At 42.8% G+C, this 24,924-nt stretch overlaps 1 protein-coding gene across 7 annotated transcripts in view; it reads left to right on the top strand.

Annotated features, from left to right (window-relative positions):
• Nucleotides 1-23,511, top strand: part of VTI1A (vesicle transport through interaction with t-SNAREs 1A) — a 561,716-nt gene extending 538,205 nt beyond the window's left edge. For 4 of the 7 annotated variants that reach the window (XM_040361617.1, XM_040361618.1, XM_040361620.1 and 1 more), the window contains one exon: nucleotides 22,685-23,511. In XM_040361617.1, coding sequence (XP_040217551.1) covers nucleotides 22,685-22,778 — 94 coding nt within the window. In that variant the 3' untranslated portion in view covers nucleotides 22,779-23,511. The remainder of the gene's footprint in view (nucleotides 1-22,684) is intronic. The other 3 variants (XM_040361622.1, XM_040361623.1, XM_040361624.1) reach the window with 1 other exon arrangement.
• The last annotated feature ends 1,413 nt before the right edge of the window (nucleotides 23,512-24,924 follow it).

Raw genomic sequence — 24,924 nt, 5'->3', positions numbered from 1 at the left:
ATTCATATTTTTGGTTCACTTTGGTGAAAAATATTCTCAAGAGGACTGTGTGACCCTCAGACTGCAAATTAGGCACAATGAGTATGGAGGATAGTGGCTGGATTCCAAAAACATTAAAGTCCACCCCCCGGTATTTTATTTTTAATAGGACTGTCCTCTCCCCCTATCTTAATGATTGTGTTTGTGAAACCTAGCTGCCATTGTCCTTATATATCGTGGATTTGTGCTGTTATACGTGGCTTTTACCACGGTGAAGCATTGACGTTTCTGAGGATCGGAGTGTGGTCATCTCTCTCAATACTTGTCTTCATGTTATTCATGTTTTCTGACTGGACCAGCACCTGATTCTTGAGCTTACTGAGCATATCACCTGGAGCTGTATTGCAGTTTCTGTCTTTGCTCTCCCCCTTTCTGACACCCTCTTCTTGTTTTGCCCCTGGCATCTTCTGAGCTTTCAACCAACTTTTGGTGTGCCCAGGTATTTAGCGACACACTTTCTGGGGGCTTGTCATCAAGTTGGACTGGACTTCTGCAAAAAAAAACTGTCTAGATCAGTACCACCAGGAGAAGGGCCCTGCATGATGCTAGACTAGACAAATGGAAGCTGAAAAAAAGGTCTGTATGCCAACTTTTCTAAAAAAAGAAATAAAATAAAATAAAAAGAAGAGGTGGGGGTGGTACATGACTGGGGGTTGACGGAGCTAGAGTTGGGCTTTGATACACCTTGACACTGACCTCATCACATGTACACTTCATTCATATTTTACACAAAATGTTAAGACTTTACCTTCCCTATGAAGCTCCTGTCTCCATCCCTCTACCACTTGGACTGGGAAGGTGTCACACTATTGCAATTGCATTCTTCATCGCATCTGCATTGGATCATGTAATGATACATTTGACCCCATGAACATTCCAGCAGAGGAAGTGTGACATGCCATATAAGCCTCACCCATTGCATCGGAGTACAATCGGGAACTTTGTCAGGGAGATCTCACCAGTCACAATCCCCAAATTAGATATAAGAACCCGAAACAATAATGGTCTTCTGCAATTTGATTAAAGTAGATGCAAACTGGAGCAGTGACTTTATCACACCGCCATTTAAAAATGGCTACCTGTGGGTCCCATTAGCTTATGGCGCTGAAACCGACAGCTGTTGGTGACAACCGCGTTCCACCACTAAGCCTAGGAGCTTCCTCATGTGTCACATAAATAATGTGTAAAGGGAGGCTATAGCAAATCCTGTAAGTACAGAGGCTCAGGCAGAGCTGCATGGGTAGGGGGGTCTGGATCAGGTATTCACTGACCAAACCCAAATATTGCATGAAGAAAAAATAAATAAAAATAAACTAAGGCCTAGTACACACGAGAGGATTTATCCGCGGATACGGTCCACCGGACCGTTTCCGCGGATAAATCCTCTCGAGGATTTCCGCGGATTTGGATCCGAGGGAGTGTACTCACCATCGGATCGAAATCCGCGCCGAAATCCCATCACGATGACGTGTCGCGCCGTCGCCGCGATGATGACGCGGCGACCTGCGCGACGCTGTCATATAAGGAATTCCACGCATGCGTCGAATCATTACAACGCATGCGGGGGATCCATTCGGACGGATTGATCCGGTGAGTCTGTACAGACCAGCGGATCAATCCGTTGGGATGGATTCAAGCGGATAGATTTTAAAGCATGTCTTCAAATTTTTATCCGCTTGAAATCCATCCCAGGGGATAAAAATCCGCGGGAACAGATCCGCTGGATTGTACACACCAGGGGATCTATCCGCTGGAGCCGGTCCGCGGATCAATTCCAGCGGATGGATCCTCTCGTGTGTACGGGGCCTCATAAATATACAGCGGCAGATCCACAGAGCGAGTACGCCGTCGTACTTTCAAATTACCCGCGTCGTATCGTTGTTTTGAATCCTCAAAACAAGATACAATGGCATCTGGGTTATATCCGACAGGCTTACGTCTTTCGTACGCCTTCGAAACTAAGATGCAGCTCTTCGGCGTTCACGTCGTTTTCCGCGTCGAGTATGCAAATTAGCTATTTCCGCCGATCCACGAACGTACGAGCGGCCGGCGCATTCCTTTACGTCGTCTCTAGTCGGCTTTTTCCGGCGTATAGTTAAAGCTGGTGTTTCGTGGCGTATAGTTAAGTATGGCCGTCGTTCCCGCGTTTATTTTTAATTTTGAATTTTTTTTGCGTAAGTCGTCCGTGAATCGGGATGGACGTAATTCACGTCTATGTTAAAAAAAATGACGTCCTTGCGACGTCATTTAGCGCAATGCACGGCGGGAAATTTAGGGACGGCGCATGCACAGTTAATTTGGCGCGGGGACGCCCTTCATTTAAATGAAACACGCCCCCTAATCGCCGATTTGAATTACGCGCCGTTACGCCGCCAGAGATAGACTACGCCGCCGTAACTTACGGTGCAAAATCTTTATGGATTCGAACTAAAGCCGGGTAAGTTACGGCGGCGTAGCGTATCTCTGTATGTGAATGTATGTATACATTTTATATAATATAACATTATATTATATTATTGTATATTAAATATAAAAATAATGCATATACTAATAATAAAAAGTAACATATACTAAAATAAATAAATATATTCGATAATAAATAAAAATATTTTCTACCATACACAACATTTGTGTTTACTGCACAAGCATTACATGCTCACATAAGCGAATGCAATGTGATTTAACAATTGCAAACTTGAAAAAAAGTTGTTGTTTTACACATTTTTGCCCTCCTCAGCCTGACTTAATCCTATCTTAATATTACACTAATAATTTACTCAAATCAAATATTTTTTCCTGTCTGTATCATAATGCATCTTTGAAAGAGGAATGCAACGCTCTTAACGTAAAACGCTTACATCCGCTTTGTGCTTTACCATTCTGCTACTTTACATAAAAATCACACTAATGTGATATTTTTTTAATGATCAGACTTTGCTGATTATATTTTTATGTTTATTATATTTTTATTTATATGGGGGGGAGGGGGGCTGCAAATTATGTAAATGTTTTTTTTTTTACTATTTAATCCAAATAAAGATCAAGGAAATACAATTATATATATCCAAATTTGCTACCGAATAAAGCCTAAAAAAACATTGGGGGTTAATTTACTAAAACAGAATAGTGCAAAATCTGGTGCATCTGTGCATGATAGCTTCTAACTTCAGATTCGGCCTGGAAGCCGATTGGTTTTAAATGCACAGCTGCACCAGATTTTGCTCTCTCCTGTTTTAGTACATCAACCCCAATGTATAATCTCTTAGGATAGACTACAAAAGCTAATTTAATGCGTGGAGCCAAGACATTGCAAAAAATCAAAAAAGTGCTTGGAGATTCAAGAGGATTTAGGGATACAAAAGCCCCAGGAGTCGAGGGGTAAAAAATAAAATCACCGAGTTACATCTCAGTGCCACTTCCTATGTACCAGCATTCCAGCAATGGCTGCATGGGATTTAAAGTGGAACTAAAGTCACTATACTTACCTCCTCACTAATGGCCTGAAGCCCACGAGAGGTCCCCCAATGGTGCCGGTATTCAGGCATCTTCATTGGCTGGTACGGGGTGACCTAACGTTCTGCACATGGGCAGGTGTTAGTTATCCTGGCACACACACAGAGACCACATCGGTGATGTAAGCTGAGCTACGCATGTGCAGCTCAGTTTATATATGCCGCAAAGGACTGTGAGCAGGTAGGTGGGTGTATTTTATTGCAGAGGAGACATGTTATGTATCTTTTGCAGTAAATAGCCTGCCAGCTTGCAAGGTATTTGTAAAAAGTTTTACTCCACACTGAATGACATTTAGTTTGCTGTGTGCACTCTGTATTTGCTGTTTTCTTTTAAAAGAATACTTATTTTTATCTCTTTTCTTTCTTTGTTGCATCTCAGTACTTTTGGTACCTACAACCTCTTTACAGCCACTTCTGTGTGCATGAACTCCAGTAGTAGCGGCATGTCATTTTTGTTAGGGTGGGTCTTCTGATAGTGATAGCCATGTACTATGCCTGAATAATGTGTGGACAGGTTGTTGTCACCCTATAACAGGAAGTGCCTTAACCAGGACATTCTTTGCAACATCACCAGGCAGTATTTTACTGAAAGCTGCAGATTTTAATGTACTTTGAAAAGGAAAAAGGCTTGTAATGTGTTAAAATGTATCTGAGATTTGGGTGCCTGGGTTAATGTTGACTTTAAAACTGAGCTATTAGTTTTGGGTGCCCTTTGACTTGGGCCCAGCCTTATTCGTTGTTGCCCCAGGCTTAGATTGAGGGGTATTTGCTACAACAGAGCATGCTTAGACTTACAGTCCGCAATGTCATGCCCTCGGCTCTGCAAGGGTTAATCCTGCAGACACATTTAATATTTCTCTTCCGCAGTTCCTTCAATTGAAAGGTAAGCTCTTCAATGCAGCCATACACAAAGTTAATAAAATTCAGCATGCAAATGAACGAGGATTTGCCCCGAGGCTTTTTAGTCCCGGCTGTTCCAATGGGCGTCTTCTTTCAAATGTATATTCTTTCTTAAATTATTTACTCTGTAAACACGCTGTGCATGCTGATCTATGCTACGTGTGTCAGGCCTGACGGATTGGAGTTGTACTCTGGATGATGTTCTGCTCTCGCTCCTGTATCACCTTCTGGGGTTGTTCCACCCACCCCCCACCTCTGGCGGCCGGTACACTGAAGAATCCACGGGCTGTGTCTGCCGGTGACAAGGCAGTTGGCTCCCGTACAGATGGGTTCAATCAGTGCCCACTCTTTTTCTAGCGGTCTGAGCCAAGCGATGCCCCCTGAGCTACGCTCTCTATCAGCGTTCTGCACTTTAAAGGAAAGAACTGTACGGGCAATGTTTATTTAATAACCCGTCTGCGATTACAATACACAAACACGAACCAGGCTGTTTCACAGTCTGGTTGTCTGTTATATCTCCAGGATACATGTGACTGCGAGGAGCTTCTCTGAGTTCTGGGCGATAACCAGGGCCCAATTTATAGATAAAGAGTCTGTAGGCATGGACCCTTCGGCACTTTTAGCCCCTCCTTCCAACAGGTCAGGTCCCAAACACCATCTCTGCTCTGCTGGTACATAAAGATGACGTTGGAAAGATGCAGTTAGAGCCAGTGCGTAGGCTACTAGAGAAACCATGTTACTAGACATGCAGCCAAGTGCAGCATTACCTATATTGGCTTATAACCACAGTTACTAAAGGCACAGTATTACTGGAGAGGCACAATGAAATATACAGTACATGGGCTTTACTAACATATATGCTACAAAGGCTAGTGTGCACTAGGTGGGCAGTCTTACAAAGATGGATTTTTCTAAATGTGTCATGCTACAAGAGAAGACATATAGCCATACCCCCTAGGATCCCTCTACTTTCCCCTGAAGACTCTGCCCTTGGCAGACCGCTAGACTCTAGAGGCTGAGGGGTGGAACACAACACAGTTACCCTAAAAAATATTATCTCTGCTGCTTCAAAGTAATAAAGATAAAAAAAACTCATCTATCAAGTGACTACTTTTCTGTAGGGTGGCAGAATTTTATTGCGATACGTTCTTCAACAGCTATGGAAGAGGTGACGGAGGAAGGGAGAAGCATAAGTGCAGATGGCAGCCATATCTATGGATCTCCTATACCAGAGGCGCCCAACCTGTGGTCCACAGGCTATGAAAAACGTACTTAAAAATGTTGATTTTAATTTTTTTTGGTGGGGGGGGAATTTTCGTTAAAAATGCGTTTACACTTGGCAAACACATATGGGCAAAGAAAAATGTGACTTTTACTAAAGGCAAATCCACTGTACACTACAAGTGCCGTGCAATTGCACTTGGAAGTGCAGTCACTGTAGATCTGGAGGGGAAAATCTGACATGAGGGGAAGCTCTGCTGATTTCTATTATCCAATCATGTACAAGCAAAAATTAATTTTTTCCTTGCCTGTCCCCCTCAGATCTACAGCAACTGCATTCCAAGTGCACTTGCAGTGCACAGTGGATTTGCCTTTAGAAAAACAAAAATTCCCCTTTACGGACTCCCATTCTTCACAATCAAGCCTTATTTATGTTATCAGTTTTCGGCAGCCCCTCTATTCGTGAGCAACTATATTCAAGTATGAACCACATGAAGGGCAAAATTAGAGCCAAAATATCTGATGAGCACCTTGAGAATTGCTACTCCTTCCATATTGATGCGTTCGTTTATCAACAACAGTGTTAAATATCGTATTTGGGTATTTGCCCTCTTTTTTACATTTATAAAAAAAAAGATACAAAAAAAATGAAGTTTCAAGTAGGTACATTATCTGTATCGGTGATCGGTAACTTGTGCTCTGCCAGACTTTTTCTGCTTATCGGCTATCCTTATGTTGACTGGACAACGCCAAATGCCAAAAAGAATATTCAGAATCATTTTCTAAATTGGAAATCCTTGGCGGAGACACAGACGGCTGTAAAAACTTGACAGAACGTCAAATATTTTCCTGTTCTAACCAAAAACATTTTGGCCTGGAGTTCGACTTGTAACTTTTACAAAGGTCCTAAATCTCCCAAAGATCCATGTAATGAATACCTTCCCTAGCCAAAGCTCAAGTGACCATTTTTATAGATCTTTTCTTGTAGTGATACATTTGCAGCCTTTCCCCATCTTATACTCTACATATTGTGGAGATGATGAAGCCCTCTTTTTGAAGCCCTGTTATGGTAATCATGCATAGAGTGAACAAGATCGGAAGTTGGCCATGTAGCTCAAGCTTTAAGGATTGACACATGACAAAAAAGCAAACAATAAAACTTTGTTCCAGCTGAGAAAGAAGAGGAGATGTCTTCAGCGTAATTCTAGACACTCCTGAGGGTCTACATGGTCGTGGTTGAAAGACGGAGTGTCAGAAGGTTTGTCACTTCTGTGCTAGAAACAGGAGGCTAATGGATGCATTAGAACCAGATGACCGGAGTCATGGGGTCATCAGTAACATGACAGCTCCACATTGGTGTTAGATGATGGTAGCTACAATCAGATCTTTCCAAAATGCAGGAAGCTAGGTTCTTCGTTGAAACTTCATTGGAAAACTTTCACCTCATTTCCTGTTCTGTTGACAGGCGGACGAAGTGATGGAAAACCTCCATTGGAGACTCGGGGGGGGAATATTACAAGCCCTTTCACCCTTTTTTTTTTTCCAAAAACATCCTGGTATGGTATAATAAGAATGCATGCCAAGACTTTCAGAACTCCTAATTGCATAATCGCTGCCAGGAGTTCCAATGGTACTTGCAGAATCCCTGTCAGGAGTTTCAATGGTACTCACTAAATACCTGCCATGACTTCTAATGGTACTCGCTTTATTGATGCCAGGACGTCCAATAGCATTTGCTAATTCCCACTCAAAGCTTCCAATGGTACTTGCAGAATTACTGCCAGGACTTCCATCTTTCTCGCTACTGATCCTAGATGTATCCTCTGACCAGAGGGGTGTTTAAGCTCCAGCCCTTAAAATGGCTGGTGTTGTGTCTTATCAACAGCTACCAGAGAGCTAAAGAGTAGTTGCCTGTTGCCAATCCAGATTAACCTGACAACGGTCTTGCTTGCTGCCTGCCTAGACCTCTGCTCAGGTCTGACTACGCTCATGCTTGCTGCCTACCCAGACTTCTGCTTGACCGGGACTATGCTCATGTTTGCTGCATACCTAGACCTCTGCTCCCACCTGACTATGCTCATGTTTGCTGCCAACCTAGACCTCTGCTTGAACATCACTATGTTCATGCTTACTGCCTACCTAGATCTCTGCTCCGACCTGAGTATGCTCATGCTTGCTGCCTACCTAGACCTCTGCTCCGACCTGAGTATGCTCATGCTTGCTGCCTACCTAGACCTCTGCTCCGACCTGATTATGCTCTTGCTTGCTGCATACCTAGACCTCTGCTTGAACCTGGCTATTCTCTCATCTGAAGCCCTGTGAACAGCTTTTGCACCATTGTCTCTCTGTTCCAGCAACCCCCTTTATGGGGCGATTCTAAGGGCTGACATCTGGTGCCAGTTTGCAGTAAAATTAATTGGGATCAATATGGTTCCTGGCCCATTTCCACATTAAGGAGCTCAGGTGAAGACCAACTGCCTTTTAGATTCCACTCCGGCGTCACTGGAACAAAAAGTTTGGCTGTAGTTACACTACATTTATCAGATAATACTACAATGGACGTTTATAAAGCAGTGAATGTGACTTTCACCAAACATTCACTAGTGGTGAATCAATCACTATCATGCGAAAACATGTGCCCCAAAGATTCACCTGCAGTCAAAGAATGTCAGGTTCACTGTTTTTATAAATATTGTATGCCTCTTAGTATTGGATATGCAGTTTTTATTTATTTTCGTTTCCACCACAGATTATCGCAGTCGCTCCCTTTATTGTATTGTCGCATCGCGACAAACCACTTCAGTTGTTTAAGGCATAGATGGGTGATAACTGCTGATTGGTCAACCAGTTTTGCTGCAGCTGAAGGCTTTGTACATAATCCCCTTTTAAAGGATTAATCTGCTTCCTTCATCACATGTGCCGTCCCAGCCAGGCATTTACAGATTCCTAGAAACACGACTTTGATTGGGATCCGTGCGATTAGAAAACAGGCTTTCAATTAGTCCTTCCAGGTGGCACCACATCTACCTCGGCGGCATCTGTTACCCACAATCTTGGCACAGGTACAGGCTGTTAGGCGTTTTTTAATGTGCAGCCCCAGTTGCCTGTGTCGAGCGGCTGATCATTTATCCGCGGCACAGGATCTGCGTTAACAAAGGTTGTTTTTTTTTTGTTTGTTTTTTTGCAAAAACAAACTTGTTTCCTCTCCCAAGAAGACCTGGAATGAGGCTCATTTCCCTCCCATTTTCTGTCTGGTAAATGAACGGTAGAGATGCCTTCAGGCCCTCATCCCACTGGTGAAATGGATGTCAGGCCCACTGTGCAGGAGGAATATTACTGAGTATCGAACGCGGCAGAAAATGGAGATTCGTCCAGAAAGGAAGATTTCACTGCAGAGATTCAATTTGTCTGATTCCCAACGTTTTCCAAAGTGGCTGAAACTCAATATTAAATACGTATTCCTACCAGCACCCTTCATGAAGCTCAATACCACCCAAAGTATGAAAGCAAAGGACACCCCCCACTGCTACACCTCAAGTTATGAGGACCATGAAGAATTAAAGTCGAGACGTTAACCCCCTGAAGGACATTCCATTTTCTCTCTGTATCCTCCACAGTTACCTTTGTTTTTCCTTTGTTGCATCTCAGTGTAGTTGATCTCCTGCAGCCACTTCTTGTCTACATGGACTCCAGTGATGGGTGCAAGAGATTTCTCAGCTGGCATTTCCAGATGGTGACAACAGTGGACCATGCCTGTATAACGTGCTTTGAAACAACCACTTGTAATCTCTAGTGGAAGTGACAACGCAGGGTCACATTTGGAGGCACAGTGTAGTCGCCATATTACAAGAAGTGCCCGAGCAAGGACCTTCCTGGCAAAGTCACCAGGGATTATTGGAATGGAAGCTGCAGATTTAAAGCACCTACTGAAAATAATGTTTGAAACGACATTAATATGTTAAAACTTTAAAAAGCTTTAGGTAATTGGATTTCAACCTACTTTAATCACTTGAGGACCACCTAACGCTGATATACGTCGGCACAATGGCAGGGGTGGGCACAAGCATGTACAGGTACGTTGCCCTTCAAGTGTCCAGCCGTGGGTGGCGCGCGCGACCCGGTCCAAAGCTCCGTGACCACGCCCGTGGGACCTGCGGACCCGATCGGGGCACAGGAGCTGAAGAACGGGGATAGGTGAGTGTAAACAAACCTTCCCCATTCTTCTCTGTGGCTTGTCACTGATCGTCTGTTCCCGGTCATAGGGAACGACGATGATTGACGTCACACGTCCAGCCACGCCCCCCTACAGTAAGAAACACAAATCAGGGCTCACTTAACCCCTTTAGCGCCCCCTAGTGGTTAACCCCTTAACTGCTATTTTCACAGTAACCAGTGCATTTTTATAGCACTTTTCACTGTGAAAATGACAATGGTCCCAAAAATGTGTCAAAAGTGTCCGATGTGTCCGTCATAATGTCGCAGTCACAAAAAAAAATCGCTGATCGCCGCCATTGCTAGTAAAAAAAAAAAAAACGCCATAAAATATCCCCTATTTTATAAACGCTATAACTTTTGTTCAAACCAATCAATAAACATTTATTGCAATTTTTTTACCAAAAATATGTAGAAGAATACGAATACGGAGGAAACAAATGTTTTTTTATATATTTTTGGGGGATATTTGTTATAGCAAAAAGTAAAAAATATTGAATTTTTTTCAAAATTGTCGCTCCATTTTTGTTTATAGCGCAAAAAAATAAAAACCGTAGAGGTGATTAAATACCACCAAAAGAAAACTCTATTTGTGGGGAAAAAAGGACGCCAATTTTGTTTGGGAGCCACGTCGCACGACTGCACAATTGTCCGTTAAAGCGACGCAGTGCCGAATCGCAAAAAGGGGCCAGGTCCTTTACCCGCATAATGGTCCGGGGCTTAAGTGGTTAATGCTCTAAAAAAGCTGAATAAAATTAAAAAGAATAAAAGTGCTGCACTCCTGTCCAGCCAGCCTAGTGTAGACATGAAAAGGGCCTCAACCCATGAGTCTCTGTCAGAGTCATACCACCTGACATGTTTTGCTTCGCCCACCTGAGTGTAATCATTAACCTCTTAGCATCGGCCTTTTGGGGGGAAGGGGGGGCTTTAACTTCAAGAAGCCGTTGCGTGCAGGGATCAGGAAGATCCAGGTGCGTACTTGTGATCAGGAGTGTTCCAATCATGTGACCGCTGTGACAGCCAATCAGCTGCACAGAATGAATATATAGGAATAGCTTTGTACAGAGAAAATAATTAAATCCGGACGGCCGCACTCCAACAACGATTTCTTTATTGGTTAAAAAACATACAGCAAAAGATCCAATCAACAGCTGACATGTATCACACCGTAACTACTGGTGCATACTGAGTATATCAGAGAAAGTCGTTACAGTGTGAAACATGTCAGCTGTTGATTGGATCTTTTGCTGTATGTTTTTTTTTTTTTGTTTACAAATTATTTTTATTATTATAAAAGATGGTACGATTGTGTAACCAAAACATAGGTACAACTATAACCAATAAAGGAATCGTTGTTGGAGTGCGGCCATCCGGATTGAATTATTTGCTATTTTGCATACTGAGCCAGCGCCATCATTTGAGGAGAAGATTTTTTGTGAACCAGACACCTGGAGCGGGTTCTTTTTCCCGTTATGTTTGTACAGAGCTTCCAGTTCATTCACACATTTAGGCATAGTAAACATGGTTTCCTATACTTCAGTTATAAATGGACACAGTGAGTCACCGGTACCGATCACTCACTGCGTCCATTCAGAAAAGGAAGGGGCCGGTAAATTACATATTTTCCAGGCCTTACTCCTGCTCTCCATCCTCAAAGCATCCCTTGAAGGGTGGGGGGACCCTGGGAGCACACAGGGGCCCAAGGGTAACAGGAAACAAGTAACCTGGATACAGGGCAGGTTCAAGAATATGTGTCACATGACCCGGATACCCGCTGCCACCTCCCAGCCCTTTCAGAGCTTCTAGATGGAGGGAGGTGGTTAAAGCTGAAATGTAATCTGCTTACAGTTAGACTTCCCTAGTCCCCCCCCCCCCCTTCATCAACTTGCAAATTGTGAAGAAACCCCATTCTGTTTTTATTACATACCTCATTTTAGAATCGGTCATGAAATTACTGGGTCTCTGTGCTTTTCTATGCAGGAAGATCGTGTGTGGTGGGAGGGACCAGCAGGGTGCTTCCTGAAAACATCACAGCATTGCATATAGACCAGTGATGGTGAACCTCGGCACCCCAGATGTTTTGGAACTACATTTCCCATGATGCTCATGCACTTTGCAGTGTACTAGAGCATCATGGGAAATATAGTTCCAAAACATCTGGGGTGCCAAGGTTCGCCATCACTGATATAGACTAATCTTGGTAACGCCCACAGCGAAAGGGGCTGACCAAGGGGAAGTCAGGCTGGGTAGGAAAGGATCAGATAATGCTGGGTGTCCTCCAGCCAGGAAATGAGGGGGACTCCATCAGACTCAGTGTGCGCTTGCATGAAGGCTGAGGGCTCTTGAGAGAAGTAAGCCCCTCCTACCAGCCATGATCTGCCTGCGCTGCATTGAAGAGCGCAGAGATCCAGTAATGACATCACTGTGTGTATGTAACGAAAATGTTTTTTTTTTTTAATTAATATTTTTCATATCTAATTTTTGATATTTTTATTTCACTACCATTGATGAGGGGGGTGGAGGAACCAGGGAAGGCCAACTTTGCGCAGATCCAACTTCAGCTGTAATTGCCGGCGCTTGCTCCGTGACACGTTCCTCCAAAGGGAAGTATTGGCACAGGCAGACTTCCCAGAATCCTCCAGCCGCTATCCATCAGAATCCAGGTTAAGTGATGGGTCCCTTCAGCGTTTAGAAAAACTGTGACCCTGGAATTGTCCAGCACAGCATCTCCCGTGTATGGTAATGAGCAGCCGGCCGCCCCAATCCATCAGCTGTCATGGGCTCAGAATGGAGGCCTTGCTGGAGACTGGAGAAGAGAAAAGCGCACAGATCTTCGCAGAGCGTTGAGTGATAAATGAGGACAAAGCGCGCCATTCATCTCCCGCTGGGAGCGTGGACACAAACACTAAAGCAGTTTTGCGGAAGACGTGTCTGCAAATGTGACGGCTCTGTAACCTGTCAGGGAGGATAGAGAGGTTGTCACTGTCATCGGGGAGAGGACCTGTCATGGTTTACCCCCCCAGGACCAGCAGGAAGGATGCTGAGGAGTCACCAGACCAAATATGGAGGGCGCTCGGCATACCCTCCAGTAAGGGGCGGCTTCACAAACACCAGGTACAGCTACATTGAAATTCATAGATATGATCCATTTTGCTGACCAAAGAATTTCCAGTTCTGTCCAGCCAGTCTTCTGATTCCCAAACCACTAGCGCAATGCATTGCTTAACCACTTGTGGACCACCCACCGTACATATACTGCGGCAGGGCGGACGCTCTGGGCCAGATCACGTCCCTAGTATGTGATCTGACACTTCCGGGTCTGGGGCGCGCCGCTGGCAACCCGCTCCCTCTGCGATCACACACAGCGGGAGCCCCACGATGGGTACCGCAGACTTGTCCGCCAGCACCCACCGGTTATCCAGTACACAGATAGAACGGCGATCTGCCTATGTAAACAAGGCCTGTGAGGAGAGATGGCATTCATTCTGTGTTCCTGCAAAGGGACAGACACAGGCCTTTCCTTAGTAAAAGCACCTCCCCTCAGTACACAAGCACTGGCTAGGCACACATTTAGGCTGCATTCACACCTGAGCAGCGGTCGTTTTTTCCGGCGTTTTGTCGCGCGTATTCATACTTATTTGTGCGTTTGCATACAGCGTCGTCAGACGTTTTTGTACTTCGACGTTTTTTATTTTAGCCAATAGGATACATGATCATCTTTTCATCACTTGTTGCTATGTTGGTAGATTTTTTTAATCTTCTGCCTGGGTGAAAAGTTCTATTGATTAAAGCGATGAAACGCACGTAGCAAACGCTCGTTGTCGCGCTAGTCGCTTGAATCAAGTGTTTCCATTACTTTCTATGGGAAATGGAAACGCTCAAAAACGAACAAACCGCCCGATTTGCGCGACAAAAAAGGGTTCGGAACTTGTTTGAGCTTCAGGCGTATTGGCGTGGAGATGTGAACCATCTCCATAGGGAATAATGTATTTTTTCCCCTCTAGCGTATTTGAGCGTCGCGCTTCAGGCGACAAAACGCCCAGGTGTGAATGCAGCCTTAACCCTTTGATCGCCCCTGATGTTAACCCCCCTCCCAGCCAGTATCATTAGTACAGTAACAGTGCATATTTTTTTTTTTAGCACTGATCACTGTATTCGTGTCACTGGTCCCCAAAAAGTGTCAGTTAGTGTCTGATTTGTCCACCGCAAGATACCAGTCCCGCTATAAGTCGCTGATCGCCGCCATTACTAGTAAAAAAATATAAATAAATAAAAATATTCCATAGTTTGTAGACGCTATTACTGTTGCACAAGCCAATCAATATATTCGCTTGTTTGGATTTTTTTTTGTTACCAAAAATATGTAGCAGAAGACATATTGGAAGAAATTTATGAAGAAATTTGTTTTTCTAAAGAAAGGTTATTGGATATGTTTTATAGCAGAAAGTACACTTTTTTTTTTTTTTCAAAATTGTTGGTCTTTTTTGTTTATAGTGCAAAAAACAAACAAACACAGAGCTGATCAAATACAACCAAAAGAAAGATCTATTTGTGGGAAAATAATGACATCAATTTTATTTGGGTACAGCATCGCAGGACCGCGCAATTGTCAGTTAAAGTAACTCAGTTCCGTATCACAAAAAATGGCCTGGTCATGAAAATCTTCCAGAGGGTAAAGGGAGATGCCCCTATTTTTAGTTTAACAAATTTATATTTCAACTCCTTACTTCCAACCCATGAATGAGCACCTTCACACTGCTGAGCTTTATGTTGTTTACCAAAGTCACCAAATAGTGAATCAGTGTGGGTGGAATGCCCCTTTACTGCTGGGCTCCGGCCTCCCCTTCAGTCTTGCACAGTTGTACGCTTTAACTGACAATTGCGCGGTCGTGCCACGTGGCTCCCGAACAAAATTGGCGTCCTTATTTTTTCCACAAATAGAGCTTTCTTTTGGTGGTATTTGATCACCTCTGCGGTTTTTATTTTTTGCGCTATAAACAAAAATAGTGCGACAATTTAAAAAAAAACATTATTTTTTACTTTTCGCTCTAATAAATATCCCCCAAAAATATATAGACAATTTTTTTCCTCAGTTTAGGCCGATACGTATTCTTCTACCTATTTTTGTTAAAATCGCAATAAGCATTTATCGATTGGTTTGCGCAAAAGTTATAGCGTTTACAACAGACTTAAACGGGAGTTTCGCCCAAAAATGGGACTTCCACTTTAAGTGAAGATGACCCCCTGACATGCCACATTTGGCATGTCATTTTTTTTTTGGGGGGGGGGGAAAGCGGGTACCCTATTTTTAGAGGCACCCAGCTCCCAGTTCCTCCCCTGGCACCGTGGTGCCGGAAGGAAGATCACTTCTCCCCCCTCTTTGCAATCTTCCGGGACACGTCACAAGCATGCGGAGTGCCAGCCTGGCTTTGAAGGCACAGCTGGGTGCCCACAGTTAGAATGTCGGCGCCGCGGAGAAGAGCGGGGCTTCGTACGCCCGCATCGCTGTGGGACAGGTAATGCCCTGTACACACGATCGGTTCATTCGATGAAAACGGTCTGATGGATTTTTTCATCAGATATCCGATGAAGCTGACTTTCATCAGTCTTGCCTACACACCATCAGTTAATAAACCGATCGTGTCAGAACGCGGTGACATAAAACACAACGACGTGCTGAAAAAAATTAAGTTCAATGCTTCCGAGCATGCGTCGACTTGATTCTGAGCATGCGTTGATTTTTACCGATGGATTTCCCCACAGACGATGGTTTTTTTCTATGGGTTTTTTAACCATCAGATAATTTTAAAACAGGTTTTAAGTTTTTTCACCGATGGGAAAAAAAAAAAACGATGGGGCTAACACACGATCGGTTCGTCTGATGAAAACGGTCCATGTGTATGCGGCATTGGTGTCTTATTATTAAAAGTCAGCAGCTACGCTTTTTGTAGCTGCTGACTTTTAAATGGGTGGAACTTTGTTTTAAAGGAGTTGTAAAGAAAAACAATTTTTTTCCTAAAATTAATGTCTGCAAGGTAGACCGACAGAATAGTGTAATGATTCTGTTAAAAAAACGAGTAAATACCTATTAAATTCCTTCATCTATATCACCTCCGGCGTTCTAGTTTCTGTTCTCTCATTCACTTCCTGGTTTGCATCGCTCGTTCATGTAAGAACAACAATTCCCAGTATGAATTGCGGCACGCCCAGTAATTCACACCTCCTTGAAGTCTCTAACAAGTAGAGAGCGTCCTGCCACACAGATGTAGTTCCCAGGAGGGGGTGAGCACGTTACTGACCACCGCAGTAAACCCTCCCTTCACGGTCAGACAAGCAGGAAGTGAACAGAACAGAGAAGAAATAGAGCAACTTCTGAGCAAAAACGAACAATGAGGAAGTGAAAAGAGGAATGTCTGCAGGTAAAGGATGCTTATTATGAAAAAAAAAAATTCCTTTACAACCCCTTTAAGACCCGTACACATGATCATAAATTCGTACAAGAAATACCGCTTTCGGAGCGATTGTACGATAATCGGATCATTAGTACACAGCTTTCGAGAGCCGATCATGACCGTTCATCCAATATTATCCGCTCGGACATGTACAAAAAACAAATTCTTTATGATTTTCGTTTAATCAGTACAGTTGTCGTTCAAAAATGCAATACAAATACGCTACAATACATTTCATCACTTCCAAATTTTTATTCTGTCGTATGAGAATTTTCGTGACTTTAGTAAACTTTTTGGGTTCGATCTGAGATTAGCATGCAAAAAAAAAAATACGGACGCCCGATCATCTCATTGTGTGTACCAGACATTACTGACCAGATCACCAGATGAAAAATGAAAGTCTAAAAAAAGAAAACAAATGCAGCCATCACATCTAAAAATTGGTAATCTGCAATATAATAAATGTTTGCTTTTGGGTTTTATACCGTTCCAAGCCAACATTCACTAGATACTAAACCGCGGTGGGTATTTGTCTTCCTGGACTTTGAGGATGTTTGATAGTCTGTTTAGTGTTCTTTCTATGACAAGGTGCTGTAAATATAGGGAAAACGACAAACAAATACTCATTATTGCCTTTCCGCACACCGCTGACAGTGATATAGGAGTCACTCGCACTCAGCATGTCGGGACAAGTGATCGGACTTCGTTCTCCCCAGCATGGCGAGGGTTATTTACGCAGTATTAGTATCCATTGTTGTGAGAAGCTATTAGCTAATGTTCGCAGCGATTACACTTTTGTAGCTGCTATTATACAGCTGACACTAGTAATGAATGAGAGGCTCACAGCTCTCCAGATAATCAATCTCAGGTCTCGCGGATCAGCTCCAGCAGGTTATCAAATCCTACTCTAGCTGTCCGACCGGCGCCCTTCCCGATACAGTTCACTGAAACATTTCCATACACAGAGTCTCCGCTTTTCATTTTACAGAAAAACGTAACTCGATAAAGTGTCAGGCTGCAGCAGTAACGCCAACATCCTAGCTAATTGTCTTCGACAAAACTAGCCACCGCACACAGTGCAACTCCCTCCGAGAGGGGACGTATCCACATACTGCTATGGCTGCGCATTCCCGCACACCATATTTTGTTTTACCCCATGTACATTATGTTCACAATCAACACAAGAGACATAACCCATTCAAATTGTTTTCAAGCAGTTTTAGAGCCCATTCACACTTAAAGTGGAACTAAACCCATCGATTTAACAGTTCTGGCTCTGTGCCAGGAATGTAACTGTCACATTGCTTGTGCCCAAGCTGTCAACCCATCAAATGTCTGGTGCCGTAACTGATCACATGTGTGCAGCATCATGGCAGTTCCAGATCAAACGGAGGCCAAGATGGCAGCTTCCTTGGCTGAAAATGATAGGAGGGTTTAGTTTCTCTTTAAAGCAGAACTGAAGATTTTTTTTTTTGGTTTTTTTTTTTGCTACGATGCTCTTGCATGCCCACAACTGAATCGTATCAGATTCAGACACCTCCAACTCTGCTGTCTTGGAAGTCGCCATTGTGGGCTCATACGAGGCGCTAAGGCTCCTTACCCCCTTACGATTTCCATGCAGACAATAATCAGAGTTTGGTCCTCTGTGACTCTCCCAGCTGGAGATACAGTAACTCTCCAAACATCCAATTATGGCTTAAGCCTTCACTATTGGAGCGTCCATCTATCCAGACCCCTCTATATGGGCGTCACATGTATCTCATATCTGTGGCGATGGCGCACCGCTTACATTTGATTTACATTTTTTTTTTAAAACGCCCCTATCCCCGGTAGCTCGTGCGCAGAAGCGAACACGCATGCAAGTCCCGCCCACATATGTAAACGCCGTTCAAACCCATGTGAGGTATTGTCGCGTGCGTTAAAGCGTGTGCAACAATTCTAGCACTAGACCTCCTCTGTAACTCGAAAATAGTAACCTGTAAAAAAATGTAAAGCGTCGCCTATGGAGATTTTGAAGTACCGAAGTTTGGCGCCATTCCATGAGTGTGCGCAATTTTAAAGAGTGACATGTTAGGTATCTATTTACTCGGCGTAACATCATCTTTCACATTATACAAAAAAATTGGGCTAACTTTACGGTTTTGTTATTTTTTAATTCATGAAACCGTTTTTTTCCCCAAAAAAAGGTGTTTGAAAAATGATTGCGCAAATACCGTGCGAGAAAAAAAGTTGCAATGACTGCCATTTTATTCCCTAGGGTGTATTCTAAAATATATATATATATAATGTTTGGCGGTTCTGATTAATTTTCTAGCAAAAATTTTTAGATTTTTACATGAAGGGGAGAAGTGCCAAAATAGGCCCGGTGGTCAAGTGGTTAAAGCAAATTTGTAGATCTAGCACAGTGATGGTAAACCTTGGCACCCCAGGTATTTTGGAACTACAGTTCCCATGATGCTTTTGCACTCTGCAGTGTAGTTGAGCATTATGGGAAATGTAGTTCCAAAACATCTGGGGTGCCAAGGTTCGCCATCACTGACAGCCGAGTCAACAGACCTCTAAAGACTTCAATACACGTACAACTTAAATAGAAGAAAGCATTCACGACCTCCTGGTAGATTTTCAAACTTGCAGGCCCCAGTCTCCTGTAGGATGTGCAAGGAACTTGTGTTCCTAGAGTGGAGCCAGACATCCCTCAGCACTTGTAATCTGTCAGGCTCTCCTCTCACTTCTCCTGGTTTTCTTACTTTGTTTTTCCGATATCAAGAGAGCCCAGCAAGTCTGAAATGTACGTAGTTTTCATTTTTATTGTTGCCTTGCGGCCTCCTATACCCTTTAGTGGTACTGGAATACTCATTGGTGTTGATTTACTAAAACTGGCGAGTGCAAAATCCAATTGGTTTCTAGGTTTTAATGCCCAAGCTTATTCGAACAAGCCAAAATTGAAGCTGATTGGCTACCATGCTGAGTTGCACCAGATTTTGTGCTCTCCGGTTTGACTAAATCAACCCGATTGTGTCTACTAGTTCAGGTTTCTCTACCAATTCCAGTTGAACATTTGAGTGAACCATTTAATGGCAGCTCTTGTCTCAGTATGTTAAAACAAAGGTAATATTTTGCCTGCACCCTAAAGGTTTGTTACATTGGGTTGTGTATTGGATTGGGACATCTATCGTCGGCTTTTATGTAAAGAAAAACATAAGCTTATTTTCAAATCAAGGGAATTGAATGTGAAATAAAATTAAATTACTGTTTACTTCTGATGTCTGTTCCAAGTATCTGCTACTCTTGAAAAACTGAAAACCTCACAATATATGGGATTTTTAAGGCAACAAAATTGTAAGTGACAACTAGGGTCATAAAAGATTTATAATTTATTACAATACATAATTATATCAAAATTATATAAAAAAAGTACAAACTATCAAAGAACAGGAATAAAATCATTTCAAAAGAATACTGTAAGTCACTGCATGCCCAATGACAGTAGGCTATCTTTTATGACCCTAGTTGTCACTTACAATTTTGTTGCCTTAAAAATCCCATATATACTGAGGTTTTCAGTTTTTCAATTGATTCAAGGGATGATGGCAACCACATGTCACCGTACATGAGCTATCTTTTCCAGTATCTGCTACTCTTTTTAAAATAAATAATACTTTCTAAAGTTAGTTTTGAACATTCCACCTGCTTGTTTTAGGTCATGTCCCAATGTTCTTGACCTGAGCTTCATATTGAAAAAACTGTTCTGAACCTTAATCACCCCCTTCATGTGTTTAAAGCAGGGGTCTCCAAACTGCGGCCCGAGGGCCAGATGTGGCCCTTTGCTAGCCTTTATCTGGCCCTTGGGGCACAATTCCTCCCACTGATAAGAGGCACTATTCCTCCCACTGACAAAAACAATGGGGCGCTATATCGTCCACCAATACCAATGATGGGATACTATTCCTTCTAATAGGGGGAATACTCCTCCTCCTATTGACCACCAACCGTGAGGCCATATTTGTTCTCACTGATGTCGGGCCCATGACATTTTCTTCCCCTGTTGGTCACAATTCGGCCCTCCTAAAGTCTGAAGTGCAATAAAATGGCCCTTGGTTTGAAAAGTTTGGAGACCCCTGGTTTAAAGGTTTCAATATTGCCCTCCCTTCCCTTCTTTCCTCAAGACTGTACATATTAAGCTCCTGCAGTCTCCCCTGATATGTTTCTTTCCCTCAGTCCTTTCATCATTTTGCTGCCCATCTCTGGACTCATTCTATGTTATCGATATCTTTTTGTAATTGAGGTCTCCATAACAGGACACGTATTCTAAATGAGGTCTTGCTATAAAGATCTATATACAGGAATCTGCACCGCCTTCCTCCTGCTGGTGATCCCTCTAGTGATAACTTAAGATCTATATACAGGAATGAGGACCTCCTTCCTCCTGCTGATGATCCCACTAGTGATACACGCTGTAATTCTGCCTGACTACACTGATTGCTCATTTTGCAATGATCAGTGTACAGTTGAACCTCGGATTGCGAGTAAAGCAGTTTACGAGCGTTTCACGATACAAGCTTTTTTATTTTTTATTTTTTAAACCCTGACTCGCAAGATGAGCAGGATTCAAGCGGCTGGAGTGTGCATTACCCCATTTGGCCAGAGGTGCGGGGGCGCCGGTGATGCTCAGAGACCCTCAGTTTACACACCTCTGGCCAAATGCGGTACTGCATAGACCAGTTTTGGATTACAAGCAAGCTTCTGGACTGAATTATGCTCGTCATCCAAGGTATTACTGTATTTCTAAATGATCAATGATCCTCCATTTTAGTAGAGATTCCCATAATTTTAGTACTGCAAATGTTATTCCACTGGCCTGTAGTTACCAGCTACTTCCTTACCACCCTCCTTGCGATTAGGTACAATATTAGCTGTCCACCAGTCATGGGGAACTTTTCCTGTTAGAAACGATTGATTAAAAATTGACTATACCTCCAGTATCTCAAAGTCCTTTAAGAACTCTGGGATGAATACCAGCAGGGCCCTTTACTTTAAGCAAGCCAGGTCCTCTGCCTCTAGAAACCCAGAAATAGAACTGTCACTTCTAGAACCAATCCTCCAGCTTCTTTTTGTTCATGTAATTTACTTCTGAGAGGATTGAACAGAAATGATTGCCTAAATAACTTGTTACATTCTGATCTTCCTCAACATAACTTGGTTATTTTTTGTGATCCTGTAGTATCTATCAGCTTGCCACTGATATACCTAGAGAGGTTTTGTCACCTGGTGATGCCTTTAGTGATAACTAAAGATCTATGTAGAGGAATCGGGACCTCTTTCTTCCTGCTAATGATCCCTCTAGTAATAATGGATACTTGAATGTAGCTGTTTGCTCCTCTTTCTGTGCTTTAGCAGTACTGATATGTTTGGCCTCCATTTGTCTGTTTTTATACACTTCGGTATCAGCTACACTTTTTGTTTTCTAACTCCTACATGCTCATTTTTTTCTCTTTTACTAGCCTATCTTTTGTAGTGAACTGTATTGTTTTTTTTTTTTTCCATTCCCTCTTACTAATTTACCTGACATATCATCAGGTTGGTAGACTATAATGTTGCCCACTGATAACGCACTCCTGACGTTTTCTCCAACCTTTGCCCTGTTGTTCTCCAAGATCTCTGCTAGAGTCCTCAAGTTTACCAGTTCATTTATTTGTTGCCACAGCTTGGACATTGATCACTCCATTTATTATATAAATTCCTTTTATTGTAAATGTGTGATGTATCGCGTAAAACACAGAAAGAAAATCTGCATTGGGTGTTCTTTTTTTTGTCTGGTTCTACTTTACATTAAAAATAAAAGGTTTAAAAAAAAACAGTTCCAGTCTGACCAATAAGTGAGACTGGAGTTGGATATTTTATCTGAAAGTCGGCGAGTTGACTCGTTTCATCTGTCCTCGTACTCGGCTGGTGTCTGTCTCCCTCTGATCATTTGCAGCATTTGTCGATGCTCCAGAAATGGCAGAATTTCCAAGACACTTCCCACAGCCTGTCATGCGGAAGTTGCTCTCTCGTCAGGTCTTACCCTTGTGATTTGGCTTGAATGGCTTTAATATTTTTTCATGTCAATTATTGCTTCTGTCTCGATGCTCCTTGCCTGTTCGGTGGCAATGAATTTACTCGGCGGGAATCCTTAACCACAGCTAAATTAATTGGGCATTGTGGAGTAGGGGGACAATTGAGTCAGGGCTTGCCGTTTTAAAAAAAGAGAACTTTGTCAGTGTGTCTCTGTTTTTCATCTTAATAGCCCTTTTCTTTTTTTTAAGACTTAAAACTAATGCTTTCTGTATTTCTTTTTGTCTTTTTCAGGATCATCCAGAATCGTCTCCTGGTGTTCGTCCTGGGAATCATCATCCTTATAACCATCATTCTGGCAATTTATTTTTCTTTCCGCGGACACTGATTTTGTGCTCTGTGAACTGTGCGGCAGGGATCGGAGCATTGGGTTGCGTGCACTGAGTAATTTAGATGGGGTGTAACTACGTAACATCATCCTGCACTGACTGAGCTCTGTGGAACAATACCCTGGAACCTCCGACAGGTGCCCTTGGCGGAACCTGTACTAGAATTCCGTAACCCAGCGCCCTTTCCTTCCTGTCTAACTATAACTGGGAAAAACTTCAGTTGCGATTTAAAGGCCAACTCTGGAGCAGTAGGTTGAATCCCAGCTGGCTTCTTCTATCTTTTTGAGGCTCTAGTATGTGTCACTGTCCCTCCCACACCGCCATAATGAAATTCATTCTCTTTCAGCTGTTTGTTTCACCCAAGAAGCATAACACCATACTAGGGTTTGTAATGACAACAGTGGTTTGGTAAAACTGGGAATTGCAATGGAGATTTTACACGAGATACCCTGAAAGCTGTAAGAAGCCAGCATGTGATTCAACATACCAGCAATCGTGTAAACGGTTTCAAAATCGAGTTGGCCTTTAAATTCTCTTCTTGGTTGATCATCTTTATGAACATGAACCTGACAGCTTTGTAGATGTGAAGTTGTACATTTCTTTGTGAATTTTATCTTATCCTGTTTTTATTGTGCGTCGTCAAGCTTTATGTCAGTGTCATGCGGACCTTGTACTTATTACTAAGAAAACATGTTATTTACTAAACAGAAACAATAAAATGTCAAAGTTCCACTGGTTGAATTGCCCAATTTCACCATCAGCAGAATCAAAACTGATGTATATCTTATTTTTAAGTGTTCACATTATATATTCCTATTGCAGCTTTCTTTAAAAAAAAATCCCTGATTGCCATGAAGGTCTTTGTTTAGTCACTTCCTATTATAGGGCGACAACACTCTGTCCCTATCTCCCAACTGTGCACCTGCTTCCCCCAGTCACATGCACCCCTTGTAGAGAATACAAGAAGCTGCCCCCACACACATTGTGCAAAAAAAATGGTCAAGAAGTGAGAGTGCCAACCAAGTTTATTAGGTCCCGTTGATTGTTATTTGCCAAAGTGAGAGTCACAGAATGAGCCAGCACATTTTAAGGATCGCCAGTCCCTTCATCAGAGCTACAAGGTGCAATATATACATAAACAATTGTCAGCATTTAAATATATGTTGCACACTTTAGCCCTGTTGAGGGGGGCTGGTGACCCTCCAACTATTCTGGCTACTCTTGTGACTCCCACCTTGGCAAATAATAAACTGGAGCTATGAAACTTAGTTGATACTCAGTTCTTGACTGTCTGAGAGGCTAAACCGAGTGTCGATCCAGGCATGTGGACGGCCCTCATTGTCACAATCTTCACTGATCCTGGATCAGCTGTGTGACATCAGCCGACAGCGGGCTTCAGCCTGCTCCCTGCTGAAAACGAGTCACAAGAGTGCAGAATAATCGTGATTCACAGGGGAAGTACAGCCAAGCGAGCTTTGGCTATACTTCTCCTTTAATACTGTGGCCCCTTATGCGCTAGTCAGGAGATGGGGCCTATGCCCAGCTACACATTACTAAGGCACCATGATGGACGCAGGAACCGCACCCCTGTTCCTCAGATTTAGGTGCGAGTGACAACGGAAGAGGCCACAGCATGCCAGCAATATAGACTTGTGTACTTTGGCTGTCTCTAAACATATGAATACATTATAATTATCCATTTTATGTAATAATTTCATTTCTGTCCCTCTAACTTTGGTAAAAAAAAAAAAAAAAAAAAAAAAGTACACGTGTCCTCTAATTAAACCAATCACTTTCTTGACCATAGATGTACTGATATGCACTGTGGTGTTGTGCTGGAGAGATGTTTCAAGGGTAATTGGGATAATAGAATATGACAATGTTGGCCGTGAGCTGGCAGTTTACTGAACACTCCTTTGTCTTTTGCTATCATTGTGTTATCCGTGTGTCCTTATAGGAAAGTTGTTTATCGTAGGTGCTATTACTTTGTCCCGGGCTGCAAAGTCCCTTCCACTCATACATTTATACCCAAATAGCATATAAATTATGATTCAGTGCTAAATGCCAGACAGGACCCCAGTTTCACCCAAGTATAGATCCTACTATACCTGTAAATGTTTGTTGTATCTGTAATCCAATGATTTA

The sequence above is a fragment of the Rana temporaria genome, chromosome 8 (genome assembly GCF_905171775.1).
Source record: "Rana temporaria chromosome 8, aRanTem1.1, whole genome shotgun sequence".
In the NCBI taxonomy this organism is placed as follows: Eukaryota; Metazoa; Chordata; class Amphibia; order Anura; family Ranidae; genus Rana; species Rana temporaria.
This window is presented reverse-complemented; position numbering and strand designations above follow the sequence as displayed.